This window comes from Vipera ursinii (assembly GCF_947247035.1).
Source record: "Vipera ursinii genome assembly, chromosome: 3".
Taxonomy (NCBI): domain Eukaryota; kingdom Metazoa; phylum Chordata; class Lepidosauria; order Squamata; family Viperidae; genus Vipera; species Vipera ursinii.
In genome coordinates, this window is record NC_139516.1 from 93,135,992 (window position 1) to 93,158,970 (window position 22,979).

At 35.6% G+C, this 22,979-nt stretch overlaps 1 protein-coding gene and 1 pseudogene across 3 annotated transcripts in view; one reads left to right on the forward strand and one right to left on the reverse strand.

Moving 5' to 3' along the window:
• The window catches only part of NEK7 (NIMA related kinase 7), a 78,580-nt gene that overhangs the window by 32,761 nt on the left and 22,840 nt on the right, over window positions 1-22,979 (reverse strand). For both annotated transcript variants that reach the window (XM_083359932.1, XM_083359931.1), the window contains 2 exons: window positions 10,907-10,969; window positions 6,665-6,775 (listed from right to left, as the gene is read on the reverse strand). In XM_083359932.1, coding sequence (XP_083216058.1) covers window positions 6,665-6,775; window positions 10,907-10,969 — 174 coding nt within the window. The remainder of the gene's footprint in view (window positions 1-6,664; window positions 6,776-10,906; window positions 10,970-22,979) is intronic.
• On the forward strand, window positions 12,043-13,255 carry LOC310638681 (transcription factor GATA-5-like; annotated as a pseudogene). Its single transcript has one exon. The product of its transcript is annotated as a transcription factor GATA-5-like (transcript).

Below are 22,979 nucleotides of genomic sequence, written 5' to 3' on the forward strand. Positions count from 1 at the left end.
GTGGGACAGATCTGAGGGTCTCTGGCAGAAGGAGGGTCTCTGGGCCAGGGCCAAGGCAGTGGGGGCTGTTCTCTCACTGTTTCCAGGATGGCTTCGTGGGCCACATGAAAGCACTTCACGGGCTGGATCTGGGCCCCGGGCCTTGTGTTTGACATGTCTGCTGTATAGGAATTGAAGGGAAGCGTAGTTGCCTTCTGTAACCCACAGTAGAAAAAACTGAGGCAGGGATTGAGAGTTGGAACAGGAATCAGGATAGGCAGAGGAAGATATGGTGGGAAACAGGGAGTCTGCCACATTTAGAGAAGGAGGTTAGTTACTTGAGACAAATTTCCCATTTTCAGCCCCTGTCTTCCTCCTATCTTGCCAGATTCTCAGAAGATCTAGTGGTGTATTTTGAGTTATTTTGATATCCATCATAACTTATAACCAAAGTCAAACATTTTTCTCTACACTGTCTTTAAGGCATGCAATTTCTTCTTAGTGCATCAGAAATTGGTATGCCAGCAGAAAGGTACAAAACACAACAGATACAACTTATACCTGTCCAGGAACTTCCTTTACACATTTCCCATGCACTGGAAGTATCTCCAATGGAATGCTGAAATACCAAACAAGCCAGGTCTATCTTTAGAAATTCTCCTCCAGGTGTTTCCAAACTCTAAGGCATGATATCCTTTAAGTCAGACATGTCAAACTCGCGATGTCACGTGACGTCGCGCGACGTATCAGAACTTTTTCCCATTGCCGGCAATGGGATGGGCGCGGTTTCTCCGTGACGCTCCGGCCCGCGGGCCGGCAGTTTGACACCCCTGCTTTAAGTGATGGCATCAAGTTTATGGCAATCACTTCAAAGTGAAGTGTGCCTTACTTTAGTTTGGTGCCAGATAAATCTGCTTTCCAAGTTGATTTGTTTAAATGAATTGTTTTATTTGTGAGTTAAGGTAGTAGATTCTAATAAGGTTTTATTTTCGTTTTTCTGCATACAGTTAGTTGGAAATGCTGCCAAAGAGCAACATATATGAGAAAGAGGAAGGGGAGGAAGCTGGTTTTAGTTGACCATGGACCCACAATACAGCTATAGCAGCAGTACTTTTCAAACTGTTATTCAACTCTCACATCAGTATAGAATCGTTCAGATTATCAAGACACAAAAAGGTAATTCAAAATACGTGCCTACTTTTTCTGGTTGCTCCTGCTAGCCTCAAACCTATTCGGACTTTTTGAGGATTAAAGTTTACCTAGACTTCACAGTAAAGAAGGAAAAGAATTACTTTTTCATCCTATTATTGTGATAGGATAATTTTACCTTGAAAAGTGTTTTGCAAATATTCACAGTGGGCATTTGAGATTCTCTAAGATAACCCATGGGATCAAATTAAAGGAACCCCTTAAGCACTAAAGATAGTTTTACCGGACTGTGTTGTGCCAATGCAATAGCACTGGAAAAATATTTCTTCTTGGTATTGACACAGAAATAAACTAAGTTCTATTTCCTCACATTTGGCTGGAGTTTTCCCCCATTTGCATTCTGACTATTATCTTACTAAAGATATTCCTTTATTTAAGATCACAGCTGGGGACAGAATTTCTGTTGTTAATTAAGTCAAGCCCGATTTTATCACCTGTTTGCCATGGTCATTAAGGAAATCACTATGGCTATTAAGTAAAACAAGTGATCATTAAGCAAATTCAGCTTGCTAGCAAATATCAGCTGAAAGGCCACAAATGGCAATTACATCACCCTACGATACTGCAACACTCATAAACACATGCCAGTTGCCAAGTACCCAAATTTTCATCATGTGACTGGGAGGGATGTTGCAATGGTCTTAAGTGTAAGGACTGGTCATAAGTCACCATTGTAAATTCAAATGGTTGCTAAAAAATGGCAGTATGTTGAAGAGTACCTGTACAGATAGACCTCAACTTACAACCAGAACTGAGCCCAAAATTTCTGTTGTTAAGTGAGACATTTGTTAAATGGGTTTTGCCCCATTTTACAATCTTCCTTGCCACAGTAGTTAACTGAATCACTGCAGTTGATAAATTAGTAACCTGGCTGTTAAGTGAATCTGACTTCCCCCACTGACTTTGCTTGTCAGAAGGTCGCAAAAGGTGATCACATGACCTTGGGATACAACAACGATCATAAGTATGAACTAGTTGTCAAGCATCTGAATTTTGATCACACGATCATGGGGATGTTGCAAAGGTCATAACTGTGAAAACGGTCATAAGTGACGTTTTTCAGAGCCGTTGTAATTTTGAATGGTCACTAAATGAACAGTTGTAAGTTGAGGGCTAACTGTACTACATCACCACACACCACAACTTCTTGCTATATAGAAGAGTCAAATAAGGTGAGTATAACTGCATCAAACTGATCACATATATTACTCTGAGTCATTTCTGAATTCCATAATGAAACCAGCACTCTGTTGGGAGAGTCAAATATGCAGACAGGGAGCTTTTAAAGTGTTCTCATATATTACCCTAAATCCATAAGGGATCCAGCTTAGTATGCTCTTGTGAAGGATCACTGCCATAGTAAGTCCATATTTCATTAATATTTTGTAACCAGAACATGAGACTGGATACAAAATCCTTTACACCATTGACATCCTATGTTATTGTGGCAAAAAAAAAATATTGCATTGGTTAATTAAGTGGCAAACATAAAAATCTAGAGATGCACCAAAAAAAGAATATCTTAAGTTATTTACTCTATGCCTGTTACAAAAGCTATTGTCTAAATGCTGTATTTGTGCATTTGTGTACCACCAGCATTTTTCATGGCATTATGCACACACACACATACAAGGAAAACCAGGGACAACATTCAAAGCAGACATATACTTTGTTTTAATACTTCAAAGAGTAGTGTTTCATTCATATAATGCACCTTGCAAGACATCTCTTTTGTACATTTTTCATAGCCATAGCCAATAATATAATAATAGAATACAATCAAGCACATTATGTTTTGCTTATTAAGATAAGATGCTTGGTATATGAGGGCTGTGAATATTTAAAAATCAATAGGCATATCTGAATAGCCTGATTTCTGCACTTTTTTCCCTTTTCCTCTCATATAGAGGTTCTTAGTTTTGTTTGCTTAATAGAATTTTTCCCCAAATATTTTGTTTGCTTATTCTCCCTTAGGCAGCCAAGTGCAAAGTTTCTTTTTTTAAGCCATATAGTTATAAATTTTCTTGTAAATTATAGTGCAAAGTATATAAGCTTATTTATGCTAATATAGTTATTAAAATAGACATATACATTACATAATATTTATTTATTATAATGTTTTAAAGCACTGTGTTCCTATGTCTATTTTTAAAGGAACTTTCTGACCTGAAAGAAGCATAGCACTTTTTGACTGATCATTAAAAAAAAAAATCTAATCTTTTCCAGACTTCTATGAAAGCCTGGAAAAAAGATGCCACTGGTTTAAGAAATCCACTCATTACAGTTCAGGCAAGTCTTAAAACAGTATCTTCTTCTTCTTCTTCTTCTTTCCAGACCTGCCCAACAGCCTAACAGAGATTGGACTCTTTAATGAATAGCCAAGAGGTGTGATGCCTATAGTCAGCAGGGCCTCCAACTGTTTTCAAAGAATGCGCAATGCTACAATTCCATGCCAAATATACACCAAAAGAATCCAATGAAAGTAGGAACAGAAGCCCATTAATATCTTAATTTAATTACTGCTTCTTGAGTTTAATTATTGATTCTCTCTGTTCACATAATAAGCAATGTACATTTAGAGGCATTATTGTTTTTCTAATGTGTTACATATCATTTCTCCTCAAATTGTCACCTAAAAAGTATCTGGAAATGCATTTCCCTCCCAACCTCCTATATTTCTAACATAAATTCATAGTACAAGAACTAGGAAAATGTTACTATACCATGACACTTTATGCATATTTAAACATAGCCAGATCAAGCTGTCATTAACTTCAAATGGTAATCTGAATTCACTACATAAAACATGATGTGTACTGTATGTTAAGGGGCAACTGAAAATACCATTGAACAGAACTGGGGGGGGAATAGAATCAAATCTGACCATGGACAAAATCTGGATTAAAACAGCAGGGGGAAAAGAGTCAAGTACAGTAACATTAATTGGTAAATTTACTAACCATAGATTCAAACTGTGATTTATACAAGGATATGATTACATTCAGAACTGTCTTCTCCGAAGAACTACCTAAGAGGTAACGGTATTAAAAGTAAATCAGCATTCCCATTCTGATACTCTCCAAAAAATGGAATGGAAGACTAACACCTCTATATAATATGGAATATTATGGAAAATTCCTGTAATTAGAAATTCTGTAAATCTAGAAAACTATATCAAATTATTTTTAGTTCATATTTTTTTCAAAAGAAACTGCCAACCATATCACTGGAATCAAAATAAAAGAATATGTATTAAAAGCAAGGTAATTAAAAGGAAGACAACTATTTCATACCTTGTCTCTGCCACATAAAAAGGCCAAAATTAAAAATAGGTAGCTAGATTATATTAATATGCATTACACATTTAAAAGAGAAAAACACACAGTATTACTTAAGCAAATGCATTCAGTTTGGTTAATTTACCAAAACATTATCCATCTATGTATCCTATTAATTAGCTTAACTTAAAACTGTCATTTTAGCAAGAAACATTATTCAAAGTAAAAAATAAATTTATTGTATTCTCTTCCAAGGAACATACAAAATAAAGTTCTATTTTCAAAGTGTAGTAGCAAAATAAAATTGTACTTCAACAAACATGAGACACTGTATTGACTTGTTAACTAATATCGTCTGAAGAACAATGCTACTGTGGTTGAAGAAAAATTAGGATGAAATGAAACAAACAAATTGTATAGTTTTGAAATGTGTATATTACACATACTCATTTTATAGTTATTTACTTAAATATACAAATTGGAAAAATGAAAATATTTGACTTTTGGACTTTTTAAACAATATGCCAATTAGAAAAAACAAGAGTGGATATCTTTAGAACATAATTTAAATAAGTTGCCCGTCTATAAGTTCACCAAATGTTTATTTCTAAATTTCATATTTGGTTACTGAAATATTTGATAATAGAGTATGTTGTTTGTGTTGCTATACAGGTACTCCTCAACTCAGAACTGTATTTGTGTGAATGCTCCAACACTGGAAGTTTTAAAGAAGAAATTGGACAACCATTTGTCTGAAATGATATAGGGTTTCCTGTCTGAGCAGGGGGTCGACTGGAAGACCTCGAAGGTCCCTTGCAAATCTTGTTATTCTATTATTCATAAGTCATGCTGGTCATTAAGCAAGTCATCACATGATTGGCCTGATTTTATAACATTTTTTCTGAGGTAGTCATTAAGCAAATGCCCCAGTTGTGAATCCACTGTTCACAATGGATGTTTTTTCCCAGAAATCTAGCAAATTGTCGTAAATTGTGGTCATGTGACTGTGAGATGCTGCAACTGGCCGTAAATGTGGGTTTACATATTTTTTGTATTTTATATTTAATGTAATATGAAATGTTAAAATATATTAAGGATTTTCATTTATAGCAGAGGAGTGCAAGGATATTCTATATTGATTCTCTGGCATTAATTTCTTTGGGGATTCACAGAATCCTCATATTTTATACTTATGTACTTTTCTTCTTCAATGTAACATATTTTAGAGATGTGAATAAAAACAATACTGAAAATGTGTCTGTGAACATACATGTATGTATGTGTGTGTGTGCATAAGTAATAACTATTTTGATCGTAGACCAATGAACGATACTGAAAGATGAGTATTTCCTTATTTTATGTGTTGTATAAAATATCTACTGCATTGATTTACAAACATTTAGCCAAAACATGTTTCATTTTACCTGCTAATATTAATCTACTTTTAAATATAAATAAATGTATGTTCTTTTTGGAATACAATACACTTACGATTTGTTATAGAAACAAATCAAAAAAGGAAAAATAGAGGGAGGGGTAAGAAAGTAGATTAATATAGGTGAAGAAAGAAGAGATCATAATAGGCTGCTTGCCTCAGTATTGATTCTAGTTCTGCTTTAGAGAATCCAAAAATAGGTTAAAAAACCAAACAAACCTGTACCAGTTGCCATACTAATTCCTAATTCATCTTTCCCCACTCCCAAACAATAGAAAGAGAATTGTATAGAATTTTTATAAGCAACTTTCAAACAATAAACTGGAGAATGACTGCTGGAAAGTATCCACATGTCTTTTGGGGAGCAATATGTGTATTCCAAAGACACAATATATAAATATGTCTGGTGGACCCATTCTTATTTATCATATATTCAAGTTCGAATTAGTTTTTATAATTAAATTCTGGGTCAAACCTGAAGGGCATAGGAATCCAATTATACTATTAGGGCTCATGTGTCTAATTTCGGGGATAATTCTGTTTTTATTTCATCTATATTATCCTATATAATTTATTTGACAATAAAATATAATCTTTAGCAGCTGGTTATATTGTAAAAGTCTCAATTGAATAAATAAGATGTACATATACCTACTATATGAAATACATTAGCTATTTTTTCTAGATTGAGTGAAATTTACTCCTTATCATTAATCAAACTAAATATCTATATGTAATTCATTCTAACAAGAAAAACTCATACCTTGATCATCCTAGAAAGGTCTCCAGCATCTGCTAATTCCAGCACGATGTTTAGTTCATTGTCTTCAATAAATGATGCATAATATTTGATTACATTCGGGTGGTTCAGTTGCTACGAAAACAAATATATTTCAGCCTACAGACTACTATTCACAGATACAATACACCAGTAGTAAAAATGATAACATATTTATATGATAACTATTACTCTGCCATTTAAATCTCCCCAAGTGGGAAAATAACTTTTCCTATTTTATAATTAAAATTAAAATTATATCCATTCTTTCCATACTCGCCAGGTTTAAAAAAGAAAAAAAAATACCTGAAGAACCCCCAACTTACAAATCAATGCAATCCTTGTTAAGGCAGCGAAAGTAAACCAAACTCAAATTTTCGGGCTGTCCCAAAAGTGCTTTTTTACAAGGCAACTGAACTTTCTTGTTTTCTTTGAAGACATTTCACTTCTCATCCAAGTCGCTTCTTTCATCTTCTTGGATGAGAAATGAAATATCTTCAAAGAAAACAAGAAAGATCTGACCTGGAAAGTTAAGACAACCCAGGTGACCAGAAAGGCCCAACAGAGACTTCACTTTCTCAGGGTGTTGCGGAAGAACAGGGTAGAACAATGGCTTATGACCCTTTTTTACCGGTCTACTATAGAGAGCGTCCTCTTGTATGGTATTGTGGTTTGGTATGCTGGTCTGACAGCCGCGGACAGGAAAGTATTACAGAGGGTAGTGAGCACAGCACAAGACATTGTGGGCTGTCCCCTGACACCACTGGATGATATCTCCAGGGCTCGCTGCCTTGGAACAGTGAGGAAAATTCTTAGGGATGACTCACACCCTGGTCGGTATCTCTTCACTCTCCTACCATCGGGTAGGAGATACAGGAGCATTGTCAGAATCCATTTATATCACATTTCATAATTGTATAGGTAGAACAACGTGCTATTTTTCTCCGAGGGGGGGAGAGAGGATGGTTACTAAAGCGATTTTCAAACAACAGGGGATGTTTTAACTGGGGGAAGGAGGGGGACAGACAGGTCTGGATTGTATCTTCATTTACAACTGAAAAGGAAAGCAATAACCATAAAACCAAGGAGAGTTCCCTTTCCCATGGAAGGACCTGACACCTAGCAACTGATGACAGCCTGACCAAATGGATGAGGGGAGGGGCTGAAATGGGAATGCTTTATATAGGATTGAAATGTAACTTTTGTTAGATTCCGTCTTGTATTCCCACAATCGATTCCATCCTAGTAAACATTTTCCTTTTGGACTAAACTTGCACCCAAGAGTTCTTATTTCCTAAGATGTGGATTGAGGTGGGTCCTGACAAGCATAGCCAGCCGTACCAACAGGCTGAAAAACAGCTTTTATCCATGGGCTGTTAGGCTTTTGTATGGGAAATAATTTTATAAACTTTATGTATAATTGACTTGTGAGGCCGGTGCATTGTGCAATTAGCTCACATGGTGTAATAAGATGGAGGTTTTGTGTCACTGTAACTTGGGGGTTGGGGGCACAAAGGGAGGCTCAGCCAATCTCAATGTATACATGTTTGTACTTTGACAATAAAGGTTCATTCATTCAGTTGCCTTGTTAAAAAAAATCACCTTTGGGACAACCATGTCCTGGATGACTAAGAATCTCTGTAGACAAGTTTTCAGGATATTCTCCTCTTTTATTTTAAAATTAAATATATTTTATTTTTTAATTTTAATTATATTCATAGTATTTATTATTATAATATAAAATGCATTTTGTTTTTAAAATATAATACAATTATAATAAAATTAAATATTATGTTTTATTTACAGAGCCAGTTTAACATAGTGGTTAAAGGCACTGGGCTAGAACCCAGGAAAGTAAGTTTTAGTCTTGCTTTAGGCCTGAAGCTACTTCATGAGTTTGGGCCAGACATTTTCTCTCAGACCTAGGAAGAAGGCAATGGCAAAGAACTTCTGGAAGTCTTAAGAAACCTGCAGGGATTTGTTCAAGTAGTCACAAGGATTCAAGATGTTGGCTATACAAAAGAATACAAATAACTGCTTAGTGACAATTAGGAAATAGGTTTTCTCTATGCTGAAACCTGTTCTTGCAAGGATCTATCTTCTGCCAATGCCCAATGTTGGCATTTTTTTAAAAAAAATCCAATACTAACACTAGCGAATGCTGTTCTTTTCAATGGAATAATATAGCATTGTACATAAAACAATACATAAAATAATTTAAAACCTAAAGACTTTATTTTATTTATTTTATTTATTTTAATTCCATTTATATCCCGCCCTTCTCCGAAGACTCAGGGCGGCTTACAAGCTTAGCAGTGCAAAGTGCAAAGGTTTGATGTATCGTTTCCAGCATGCTGCAGAAGAAATTTTTGAAAAGATAAAATTATGGACAGATTAATGTACAATTGTACAGATAGCTGCCTGCAATTAGTGCAGGTTCGCATCCCACCAGGCTCAAGGTTGACTCAGCCTTCCATCCTTCCGAGGTAGGTAAAATGAGGACCCAGATTGTTGGGAGCAATTAAGCTGACTTTGTAATAATGCCGCTTGGGGGGTGTGTGTGAAAGCCCTAATAAGCAGGCATATACATAGAATGAAGGCTACTGCTAAGCTTGTAAGCCGCCCTGAGTCTTCGGAGAAGGGCGGGATATAAATGGAATTAAAATAAAATAAATAGTCTTTTGACTTATGATTGTAATTGATCCCAGAATTATGGACATAAGTCATGCTGATAGTTAAGTGAGTCACCTCAGGACTTTTCTCAATTTTACAACCTTCCTTGGGTTGGCTTGTTATACAAATGTGGCTGTCATAAACCAAAGACCACAGTCATTAAGCGCATCCATTGTCTGAAAATTGGCATTTTTTGCTGAAAACTGAAGTAAATGACAGGTTTTTTTTGGGGGGGGGAAATGTAGTAAATTGTGGTCACACGACCTCGGGACACTGCAAGTAGTCATAAATGTGGGGTCAGTTGCTGAGCACCCAAAATGTGATCATGCGACTGTGGGCAAGTGACCTAGCCATCAGAATTTCAATGAGCTATATGAGTAGCCCCAGAGAAGTGTGCCATAACTTTGCATGGTCACTAAATGACCAGATATAAGTTAAGAGCTATCTGCATAAATAAAAGGTGTAAACATAATAAGTGAAAAATAGATTACATACCTAACTAATTTTTAAAATCATATGTTATAATAAACACTTAAAACAAGCAGCATATATTTTCCTATAGCAAACACTATCTGCAGATTTTAGAAACATTTTAAAAATAAAGCAAAATGGAAACCAAATACTTTACAACAGGGGTCTTCAAACTTGGCCCTTTTATGACTTGTGGACTTCAACTCCCAGAATTCCTCAGTAAGGGCCAAGTTTGAAGACCCCTACTTTTACAAGGTTTGACAACAAAAAAATCCCTCAGTAATTGGTTCAAGTGTAATACAATACATATAAATAATCTCAGCTATGCGTTTTTTTCTTTTTGTGAATATGTTTACGTTCCTTGGCCAGTGCCTTCATCATACCACCCATATAACAAACCTATTTCAAAGTAAGGGAAGGCAGTAGAGAAAGGTAGCATGTTAACAAAAACAAGAACTCTATAACCTATGAGCAAACAATGATCCTTTTTAAAATTATAGGTAAGTTAAAATAAAATTTAAGTTATGTTCTAACCTAAAACATAGCATATAATCTATTACCATGTGGAGAAGAAACACCCAAAACCTATAAAATGTGTATGCTGAAATTAATTTCTAGATGGAAAGCCACATTAGTCTATAGAGAAAAATAACAAAAATTCATATAGGATCTTTGGTTTAAAGGTTGGATCAATTTATTATCGGGTAAAGTTCTTAAATTATGGCTCACTTTATCAAGTACATCTGGTGTATAGTAAGATCAGTAGGTGAGAGCTGTTCACTCAGTTTTAAGTTGCTGGAAGACCTTTGGTGCCTTTTCAGGATTCATTCTCATTCCCCCAGGAAGAAAGTCACTAGGCCAGATTTAGTCTGCTTCAAATTCCACAGATGAATGTGAATCTGACATAAAATTTTAATTCAAACTGACCTATTGACTATTCAGTGAAGCTCTAAGCTAAGATAGCTTGCTACTCATATGTAATGACATGCACAAAATTACCTATATCCAATAACTTATTGGTTCTTTTATTATCAAAATAGTAATGTTGGAATATATTCATTTCAGAAAAGAAAAGAAAATTACCTTAAGAAGATCAATTTCCTTAATACAATCTGCACGTGCCTTTGCATCCATTAAATCAAATATCTTTAAAAGAAAATAAAGGGGAAAATTACTAGTCGATAATACATTTACAAGAAATATGTGTTCAATGTTTTCTCTTTAACTGAAAATGTGCAAGATAAAAGCAACCCATTGCATTAAGAAATTCTCAAGTACTGAACCATGAGATATAAATTAGACAAATTAAATTAAAGCCTCATGGAAGCCCAAGATACAAATTCATGAGACAGCGCAAATCTTTGTAGCACCTCAGCATGAATTACTGTTCCAGCTCTGCCTCTTTCACAGCAGGAGAGGTGAATAATTCTGCCCAGCTTTTCTGAATGAATGCATCATTCAACCACAGTGATGCAGCAAAAATAGGTGTTCTTAAAGGAAAGTCCTGGAGTCAGTGCTCTATGATCTCTTGAGAGATGTTCAGAAACTCACATTACATTTTATCACAACAAGTTCTCTACAACGTGTAAACTTTCCAAAATCATTAAGAGAAGTACCCTGAATTTGAATTCAGAAAATGAGTGTATCTTAGTTGCATGACATGTCAGAAACACTGTCAGGTACAAATGATGAAATATGACATTCATGTTCTAAGAGCATTTGGGATTATAAAATAGTAACATAATTGTGCGCTAGTCTTTGACTTCCGGTTTGGCATTCGACGAGATGGGTGGAAGAACCCAGGTCTCCAGCTTCTTAGTCCGATTTCATTCTGCCCGGCAACCCCAAGGGGTCGAAAAGTTGCCCTGGAAAGGCAATGAAGAAGGAGGGATGCCTCAGGAGTCCTGACCAGATGACTGAAGAAACCTTCTAAAAGGACGGAAGAAAGGCCCCCACCATCTACGCAAAAACAAAATTCATCGAACTTTGCTACTGTCGAGCAGAGACCTAGGACTGTGCCTCAATGTTTCACGAGAGCAGCGAAAAATCTTGATGTTTTCGGCCTGGTTTTAGTTACGAAGGAAGGTGCTTGACAATTCCTTTGACTGTAACAGCCCAGAAGTTTAGCCAAATGTTTTGTCTTCCTGTTCTGGTCCTTTCCCATCCAAATTGCTGGCTTGTCTTGATGGACTCCTGACCACTTGCTTTGATCCAGTGTTGTCTGTGCTTTGAAGGACATAAAATGTACCAGAGTTTGGCACTTGCTCCAAATCCTAGCCAATCAGCCTACCCCCATGATTCTAGCAATTTCCTGCACTCCCCAGCATGTCTGGTGGTGTACGTCCCCACCAGTCAAGTTTCCTCCATGCTCCAAAGCCTACCTGCAAAGCTGTTATCCCACCCACCATGGCCATCCTCTGGGTGGCCACCCTGGGTGGGGTCAGCCAGCCAGCGCTAAGGCTTCTCACTTCAATGCTGGCAGCCCTCACCCACCGTCTGGTTTTTCCTACACCCACAGCCCTCCTGGGGGGAGCACTGCTGGTCAAGATGGGAGCTAACAAAGTCCACTGTTGCTGGGCGCTGGAGGGTGTGACCAGTACGGCAACACTCTGATGTGCTCTGTCAATGGATCCTACTCCAGCCGGTATCCCGGTGCTTATGTGAACCCAGCAGAGATGCCTCTATCCTGGCCCACCAGCCATTTTGAGAGCAGCATCTTGCATAGCCTCCAGACATGACAAGGAGCCTTGCATGGCTAAAGATCCATGTTCGAGTTCTTGGAGGAATACCCCGATGGCCAAGAATGTGTTAACTGTGGGGCCATGTCCACCCCCTTATAGAGGAAAGATGGCACAGGGCATTATCTGTGCAATGCCTGTGGCCTCTATCACAAAATGAATGGGATCAACAGGCCTCTTATCAAGCCACAGAATGTCTTCAACTCATCGAGCTGGTCTTTGCTGGATTAACTGTCACACGACCAACACAACTCTCTGGAGACGGAATGCAGAAGGGAAGCCAGTGTGCAATGCCTGTGGATAATACACAAAACTCCATGGGGTGCCAAGACCTCTGGCAATGAAAAAGGAAAGCATCCAGACCAGAAAATGGAAACCTAAAAATGTTGGTAAAAGCAAATCCTCAACAAACAGTTCCACAACTTCAACCACCAATTCTCCTTCCTCACTTACAAACTCAGTGAGCACAGTCTCTTTAAAAAGCGAATCCGCCATTAGCCCACAATATCCAGGACAAGCAACAGTATCAACTTCCCAGCGTCCAAGTAATTCTGAAAACAGGCTGGAGGACCCCCATCCCCAGGTCAAATATGAGCCAGAAGGCTACACTTTCCCAGCATCTGCCATGTCCCAGCTGTTGGGTCTAAACATTGGCCCTTGTCAAGACTCCTGGTGTGCCTTGGCCCTGGCCTAAGCCTTCCATTCAGAAAATCAAGGAATCCTTTCTACCCCCTTGAGGACATCACTGGAGAGCAGACAGAGACTTCTGGGCTTTAATCCTTTGCAGTTGCCAGGTTTCTTGTAATCAGAAATATCTGATTTTCTGTTTCTTGGAAATATCTTCCTTCTTCTCTATGGAGGCTGCCAGTGATACCCTGCCTGCCATCTTTTGCTGCTGAGTCTGTTGGCCCTTTGAATTTCTAAATGTTGATATTCTTTCACCAATCAAAAGGAAGGGATTTGGGAGCTCTGACCTCAGCTCCCTTCTCTCAAGATCCATCCAAAAGAGTTTGAAATCTATATTGTGTTCATGGTGATTCTTCTTCTTCCTTCCCCTCCTCTTTTTTTTTAAATGACTCCTTTGTGTGCAATTTTATTCCACTTCCTAATAAAGATAATGGTAACATCTAAAAAAAAATCAAGAGATGTGCCTTGAATTTCAATTCAGAAAATGAGCGTATCTTAGTTGCATGACATTTCAGAAACACTGTCAGGTACAAATGGTGAAATATGACATTCATGTTCTAAAAACATTTGGGATTATAAAATAGTGACATAATTGTGCAGCTAGTTTTTGACTTCCGGTATGGCTTCTTTGCCCGATTTCATTCTGCCCGGTGACCTCAAGGGGTCGGAAAGTTGCCCTGGAGGGGCAATGAAGGAGGGATGCCTCAGGAGTCCGGACCAGATGGCGGTTGGTCCAGACGGACTGAAGAAACCCTCTAAAAGGATGGAGAAAAGGCTGCCTTGTAAGCTCAGACAGCCCAAGTCATCATTAGCCAGAAGAAAAGCGAGGAGCTGTGATGCTCTGCTAAACAGCTGATTGTCAACAGCGTGCTGAAACTGGGTGAGCCTGCTCTTTTTCCTTTTCCTTTTGGACCTAAAAATGTTGATCCCCTGATTGGGAAGAGCTATAAAGATCCCAGAAGAACTAGGGGAGAAGAGAGTTAAAAGTGGCGAGCAACTACAGAAAGGGGAAGGATTTTAAGGAATATAAAAGAACTCTTAAAAATTGAACTTAGACTGACTCAAAGAAAGACTATTTAACCTACAGGATGTGGGGGGAAAATTAGATACAATTCCTAGGGTAAATAACCTATAATGAACTTTAAAAGAAAAACTTTGTAATAATCTTTTAAAACCAAATATTGACAAAAAGAGTGTATGAGGACATCTAGTGGTGAAAGAAGATACTACAGTAACACTAAATAATAAAAGAATCTGAAAGTGTTTGACCTTGAAACGACACCTGGTGTAAACCAAGTGCCTTTGTATGAGTTTACAAGTGAAAAGACTTTCTACAATTATATTTGTTGACTCTGGATATAACCAAAACAAGAATTACTTGGAAACAGCGATGTTTTACATCTGAGACTCGACTGGAGGATTTGGATTTGGCCTAAAGTAGTTGGCTCATTCTTTTTGGCTGGATTTTAGCCTAAGATAGTTGGCTTTTTTTTCTTTTTTCCTTGTTTTATTTTGTTTTGTCTCCTTGAGATATTGGATTTAGCCTAAAGTAGTTGGCTCCTTTTACGGTTTGGATTTTAGCCTAAGATAGTTGGCTGGAAAAATGAGTACATCAAATCTCACCAGACTTATGAAAAAGACTTCCTCTGCACTCTCTGTTGGAACATCTAGCCCAACAACCCAGGGATCTATTGAAACAATGTTGCAGAATGAGAAAATAAGCAAGGTTCAAAATGAGATGCAAACTACATTAAAATTAATTCAAGAATCAATACAAAAAAATCATGAAGAGACAAAAAGTAATTTTGATAAATTAAATGAACAAATCTTAGACATAAAGACACAATTTGAAGTCCACCATCAAATGATTGTTAAAAATGAACAAATAATTCAGAAACTGGAAAATAAATCAATTATATTGACAAGAAAATGGAAATACTAATACAAGAAAATGAAAAATTAGAACAAGCAAATCAAAATCTGGAAGGGGAGGTGGCGATCTTAGAAATGGAGAAAGCGGAACACTACTTAAGATTTCAAAATATCCCTGAAGACAGAGAAGAAAATATAGCAGTTGTGATTATTGATCTCCAGGCAGAGCTTTGAAAGCAGACAGAGCACAGATGCAAATGGAGATACACGAAATATTTTGAATGAATTCAAGCTAGGTAAGGAAATACAAACTACCCAGAGAAGTGCATGTAAGATTTATAAAGAAAACGAGATGAAATACTGAGAAAAGTTAGAGATGAACCATTACAATATAAAAATAAAGAAATTGTGGTCTTTAAGCAGATACCCAAGAGAGTAAGAGATACTTGAAGACAATATCATTTCTTAACTACAAAGCTGATTGCAAAAGGCATAAATTTCAGATGGTTAATGCCAGAAGGGATCTTAATCAACTGGAATAATACAAGATACCAGTTGGATTCAATTTGGAAAGCAGAAGATTTTGATGAAAGAAATTGAGCATTCTTAGATGAAGGAGTGCATCATCAAGAGGAGAGAAAAGATCAAAAACAAATAGAAGAAGTAACTGAAGAAGTAATTATACAAACAGTAGAACAGAAAGAGAAATCTAATCAAGACTGAAGGAATTGCCAAAGAACAGAGAATCATGAGATCGACTAGCCTAAATATAAATAATTGAAATGGAGAAAGAAAATGGATTTTCTTCATTGAATATAAATGGACTAAACCAGTGATGCCACCGAGTGTCCCAAAACCGCCCTGCCCCACGCACTCCCCCCTGCCCCACCTGCCCGCAGGGCCACCTACCACCTCCATGGCCCACCGCAGATCGCCCAGGTGGCCCTGCAGCACCATGACGGCCACATCCTCCACCTGCACCCTGTAGCATCATTTGGATGCGACGGGGCATGAGAGTGCAGTCTTGTCCCTGCTGCCTGGATGACATGTCCTTGGCTGCACTGCTCTGCGTGGGCCACGCCCAGGGGCAACTCTCCTACGGGGGGCAGCTGGTGAGGAGGGGGCCACAGGGGGAGGCGGGGTTGGGGCAATGGTGCGCGTGTCCACAGAAAGGTCTCACCCATGCCATAGGTTCGCCACTGGACTAAACTCCCCATCAAAAAGAAACAAAATTTTTAGAAAACTACAGAAATTAAATATAGATATAATTTGTCTGCAAGAGACACATATAAAAAAACAATATTATAAGCTGTTGGAATACCCCAAAATTGGGAAACTTTATCATGCATCAGCACAATAGAAAAAAAGAGATGTTGCTGTATATATTAAAGAGACAATAGATTCTAAAATGATTTATTCAGATGAAGGAAGAATTGTGATGGTAGAAATATACTTACATCAAAAACAAACATTGTTAGTAGTAATCTACACACCAAATAATAACCAGGAAGAATTCTATCAAAAATAATAGAAATGGAGTACCAAAATATTTGTTTAGTAGGAGATTTTAATGCGATAGTGGATGGAACATTAGATTATAAAAGTAGAAAAACTGGAAGAAGATTACTTAAGACCGTTTTTAATATGATAGAAGAAATTGGAGTACAAGATGTTTGGAGGGAAATTAATCCAGGAAAATTACAATATACATTTTATTCAAACAGTCAAAAACCCTGGTCCAGAATCAATATGATCTGGATGATATCTGAACTGAGGATAAATATGCAGGAAATTGAAATAGAACCAGGTAAATGGGCAGATCACAACCCTTTAAAAGTGATGTGGAGAGGAATAGAAAAAAATCAAGATGGACTTTGAACCAATCTATATTAAAAGAAAGAGAATTTATAGAACTAGCAAAAAAAGAAATGGAGTTTTTCTTCAAAGAAAACAAAAAAGAAGATAAAACATTACAAAATGTATGGGATACAGCCAAAGCATTCTTTAGAGGTATAGCTATAACATATATGGCCAAAAAAAAAAAACAGAAAAGACAGCAATATGTACTATTAAAAGAAAAATTTGAAAAACTAGAATCAGAACTACAAATGAATCCGCAAAAGAAGATTCTGAAAAGAGAAATGAAAAAAATAAAATACAAACTAAATCTGTTGGATTCAGAAAAATTGGCACAGCAGATAAAAAGAGCAAAACAATTTTTTTTAAAATGCAAATAAACCAGGAAGATGGTTAGCTTATAAACTTAAAAAACAGAAGAAGAAAATGATAAATAATTTAGTAGATAAGAAAGATTGCCTACAATTTAAAAACAAAGAACTAAAAAAGATAATTAAAGAATCTTACAAGAAACTGTAGGACATAGAAGAAATTCCAAGAAAGAGAATGATCCAATATCTGGAAGAAAATAACCTTCCAAAAAATTTCAGAAACCTGTAAGATTATGTTAGAGGAAAAAATAACAATGATGGAAATAACAGAGGCCATAAGATAAAAAAATTAGAAAACACTGGGGCCAGATGGACTACCAGCAGAGTTATATAAAGCTTTACAAGATATACTAAGTGAACCACTGAAAGACATTTGCAATGAACTTATTTTGGAGGCTAAACTCCCAAATACATGGATAGAAGCAAATATTAGCTTAATACCAAAAGAGGACTCAGATTTGACACAGATAAAAAATTATAGACCAATATCATTATTGAATATGGATTATAAATTTTTTACTTAAATAATGGCAGAGAGACTGAAAAGATTCTTAACTGAATTTATACATTCAGACCAAAATGTTTTTTTGCCAAAGAGACAAATTAAAAATAATTTAAAAGTGATAATGGATGTATTAGAATATTATGAATTACATCCAGGGAAACAACTGGCACTAATATTTCTAGATGCCCAAAAGGCACTTGATAATGTTTCCTGGCAATTTATGATTCAGCAATTACAAATAATGGACTTTGGACAGAACTTCGTAAACGTGATATTAACAATATATAATAAAGAAACAGCGAAAATGATTGTGAATGGAGATTATACTGAGAACTTTGAGAAAGGAAAAGGCACGAGGCAAGGATGTCCATTATCTCCATTGTTATTTATTTTCACTCTGGAAGTTTTAAATAGAACTATTAGACAAGATAGAGAAATTAAAGGACTAGGAATAAAAGGCAAAACATATAAACTACAAGCATTTGTTGATGATTTGGTATTTATTTTAGAAGAACCTTTGGAGATGATTCCTAAACTATTGGGAAAGATAGAACAATACAGAGAAATGGCTGAACTGAAAATAAACAGAGAAAAAACCAAAGTAATAATTAAAAACCTTACAGATAAACAAAAAAACAACTGTCGGAAAAAACAGAATTGCAGATAGTCAAAAAGGTCAAATATCTAGGAATATATTTAACAGCATGATGCTCAACGATAAAAGAAGATAATTATACAAAACTATTGAATCAAATAACACTGGATTTGGAAAAATGGAAAAACTTGCAATTGTCAATATTAGGAAGAATTACTACAGTGAAAATGAACATACTACCAAAAATCTTATTCTTATTTCAAACAATACCTATAAGACTTGAGAAATAATTCTTTGAAGACTTAAATTTGCTAATCTTGAAATTTATTTGGTAAGGAAAGATAGCTAGAATTAAGATGAAAATGTTACAAGATGCCAAGGAAAATGGAGGTCTTGGTCTACCAGAGTGGGTTTTATATTATCAAGCATCTGTATTAACATGGGTAAAAGAATGGATAAAAGGCTGTTATATCTGGAGGGGCATGATTTACAATTGGAGTGGCACACTTTTTTATGGTATGGGAAAAATAAAGTCCATAAATATTTCCAAAATCATTATATAAGAAATGCATTATTAACAACATGGGGAAAAATAAAATGTAAAATATATTTGAAATTCCAGGGTGTTGTCAACAATGAAAGCATTTGTACACCCAAATTTAGTGAACCTTGAAAAAATCTGGACATATAGAGATATTCTAAACTCTGAAGGGAATTTAAAATCTAAAGAAGAAATGGAAAATGAGGGTATCAATCTATCGTAATGGGCACATTTACAAATGCAAGCTAGATATGATAAAGATGTTAAACTGTAAGGATTTTATAAGGAACAAACTGTGTTTGATAAGATATTGTTAACTTCTGATGAAAAAATCAAGAAAATGTATAATTTTCTATTAACTTTGAAAATGGAAAGCGAACAATTTAAAGAAACAATGATAACATGGGCGAAAATTTTTGGATATAATATAAGGTAAAGGTTCCCCCGCACATGCATGCTAGTCGTTTCCAACTCTAGGGGCCGGTGCTAATCTCCGTTTCAAAGCCGAAGAGCCAGCGCTTGTCCGAGGACGTCTCCGTGGTCATGTGGCCGGCATGACTAGACGCCAAAGGCGCACGGAACGCTGTTACCTTCCCACCGTAGTGGTCCCTATTTTTCTACTTGCATTTTTACATGCTTTCGAACTGCTAGGTTGGCAGAAGCTGGGACAAGTAACAGGCGCTCACTCTGCTACGCGGCACTTGGGATTCAACCCGCCAAACTGCCGACCTTCTGATCGACAAGCTCAGCGTCCTAACCCACTGAGCCACCGCGTCCCTTGGATATAATATAGAATTAGAAAAATGGCAAAATTTATGGGAAAGAAAATACAAACTGACAATGTCAACTTCCTACAAAGAAAATTTATATAAAATGTTCTATAGATGGCACTTGCCACCAGCAAGACTAGCAAAAATGTTTTAAAACATGTCAGATAGATGTTGGAAATGTAAACATAGGTCAGGCACTTATTATGATGTTTGGTGGACATGTGACAAAGTAAAGAGTTATTGGAAAAAGATATATACCTGGCTAGAAAAGATGATGGGAGAACATGTAGATTTTAAACCTGAACTTTTTTTTATTAGGTATAATGCCAGAAAAGACTAACAAACAAAGCTTATATTTGATTTTGCATGTCACACCAGCAGCAAGAATTATATTCACGCAATACTGGAAAAATGAAGGGATACCATCAGATGAAGAAATAATTTTAAAAAACTAGAATGCACAGAGATGGATAGACTGACTCAGACTGAAAGAAAAAGAAGAAATGGAATATTATCAAACTTGGGACTTATTTTATCAATGGCTAGAGGAAAGAATAAAGGATTAGGAATTAAATATGTATTAGCAAATGTAAACTCAGACAGCACGTTTGTTGAAAAATTATTACTGAATGTATGGGAAAAAACCCAATAAAAACTTTTACCAAAAAAATTGTGCAGCTAGTTCTCAATGATCCTATTTCATGTAAGTAATTTTTTTAAGATTGACTCCAACGCATCTACAATCTTTTGAGCAAAACAAGAGATACCATACACATGATAATGATGCCAAGTAGAAAGGATCAATTCTCATACATCTGTATGGAGTCATAATTTTTCTACTTGTGTTTGTTTTTAAACTACATTAAGACTACTTGGTGCTTATACTGCTTTTTTTATTTGTTTTAATCCAAAATTACAGAAATTATGCTGCCAATAACTACAACTGCTGACAGGGCTCTGAGGACAATTTATCTGTTCCTGATCTAAAACTAAGCTTCACAGTTATGATTAGAAATGCATTTTTTTTATAAATTTGAAGCTACCAGGAAAAAAAAACTAGAAATGTTAGAGGAAATGCAAAATATACAACTCATTTTCAGCATTATTGTTTATTTATTTAGTTTTTATTAACTTTATTTTTATTTAGTTATTAACTTCATTGATTAGTTCATAAAAGTATGTGCATTTTAAACATTAAAAAGCACACTTTGGTCAGGTAATAACTGTAAACCTACTGTTTTTTACTTTTGAGTAAATTTAATTTTTGTTATAAATGAACTACAACTTATTTTAAAAAATTGTTTCATTTTTCCTATTTTAGAAAAAGCAGACCAAACTGTAATGTTAAAATATCAGTAAACATTACATTAAAACAAAGAGACATATTTTTAAGAAATACAGGAAGCACTAATTGACAGAGGAAATGGGTGGGTGAAACCAAAGCTTTTTACCACATGAAACCCTGCATAGTCAATTTTAATTTCTGACTCTACTATTTTTTAACTTCTTTGTAAAATATATCTATACAGTATTAAGAACCTTTCTACCCTTTCATCTGTTAATTTGATTTAGTGTGAAAATTCCAAATATAGACCAACTTCCTTCACATCTTAATTGCCTCATATAGTATTTTAAAAAATTAGGAAATATTCATAATACCATTTTTTAATCTGACAGAACAAGCAAAAAAAGACCCTGGAGCTTTTTTTAAAAATCCAAATATTTCTTTTTTTCCCCCATTGCTTTAATCAAGAATCTAGAAAGCCAAACATCTTCGTAATTAGTTTCTGCACAGAACCATCTAATTCATTTTACTATTTCAGTGTATGCATAAATTATAATAATGCACAGAACATTTACTGATATAAGAAGCCTTAAGTTCTTTTAAAAAATATCAGTGACAAATTTAGTGTTCCCCTTACATCATAATTTTTCTTGACAAAGATTCTTGTCAGGTTCCAATAATCAAGAAAGACACATAGTAATACTTCCAAGCAGTTTTGTTTATTGTTCCACACCTATAAACAGAATCTTGTCAAACTAAAGCAGACTATTACCTATAAGAAACATATTCTGGGAATTATTAGGGAGGGTTATCTTCACCCTCTTTCTATCACACACAATATCTAAAAAATTCCCTTTCTTTGGAATGCACCCCTCCCTCCTGGGAATCCAGAGTACATTCCATCACAGACTTCTCCCTAGCCGTAAAAAATCAAGGACAGTATTATTCCAACTGTTCTCTCCTTCTGATTCCATTCCCAGTTCTTCTATTCTTAATATGTTTACATTTTATTTCATTTTCTGTTACAAGATCAGGAATACCATGTGTACACATTCAATCCTTAAAACTAAAGGAGTAAAATAGAAAGAATGCAACTTCAAAAGCCCAGAGTAACTGCATTCAGTACTGAGCAATCATTAACTTTCAAAAGTAATGAACTCTAATACATAATTTATCCACATATTTTTAATGTACTGCTTCTTATATTTTTTCTTTAAATATCTTTATTAAATTTCAAAAATCAATATTAAAATACAAACTAACATAAAAGGAAAAGGGAATGGTTTCGGGGTTTGTTTTAATGTGATTTACAGGAAAAGTGAAACAGTGATGAACTATACATCATTTTCTTTATATTGTAAACTATTTTGAGATGCTTCAGCATAGAATACACACACATGCACATACAGACACACCGTCTTTTACTGGTATTTTTTGAAAATACCTTTCATCTCATGTTAACAATACATCAAAACATGTCTGTAAGAATGTTCTTTTTAATTTCCAGGAATCCTAAACAAATTGTATTTCAGAAATAGGAAATATCTGATTATTGAAAAAGCATTGGCGTGATGTAAGACTCATAGTTAACTTTCAATATTCAACTTTCTTCATTTTTTCCCCTGAATAGCCTGATGTATCTAATAGAATTATAAATATATTTTAAGCCATTCTAATTGTTAAAAAATAACAAGTTATGAGTTTTATTTATCACTTTCATACATTGCAAATTCTATGACGGCAGAAAGCACCGCCTCTAATTTGGAAGTTATGACTCAGGAAGGAGACTGAGTAATATTGCACTACAATAGTAGGATATGTCAACAGAATGGAATGTGAAGATTAAAGCTTGACAAATGGAAAGGGGGAGTATATTCAGGGGTGGTTTTTTTAATACATACTGCAAAGGAAGTTAACGTAGATGAAAAACTTAGA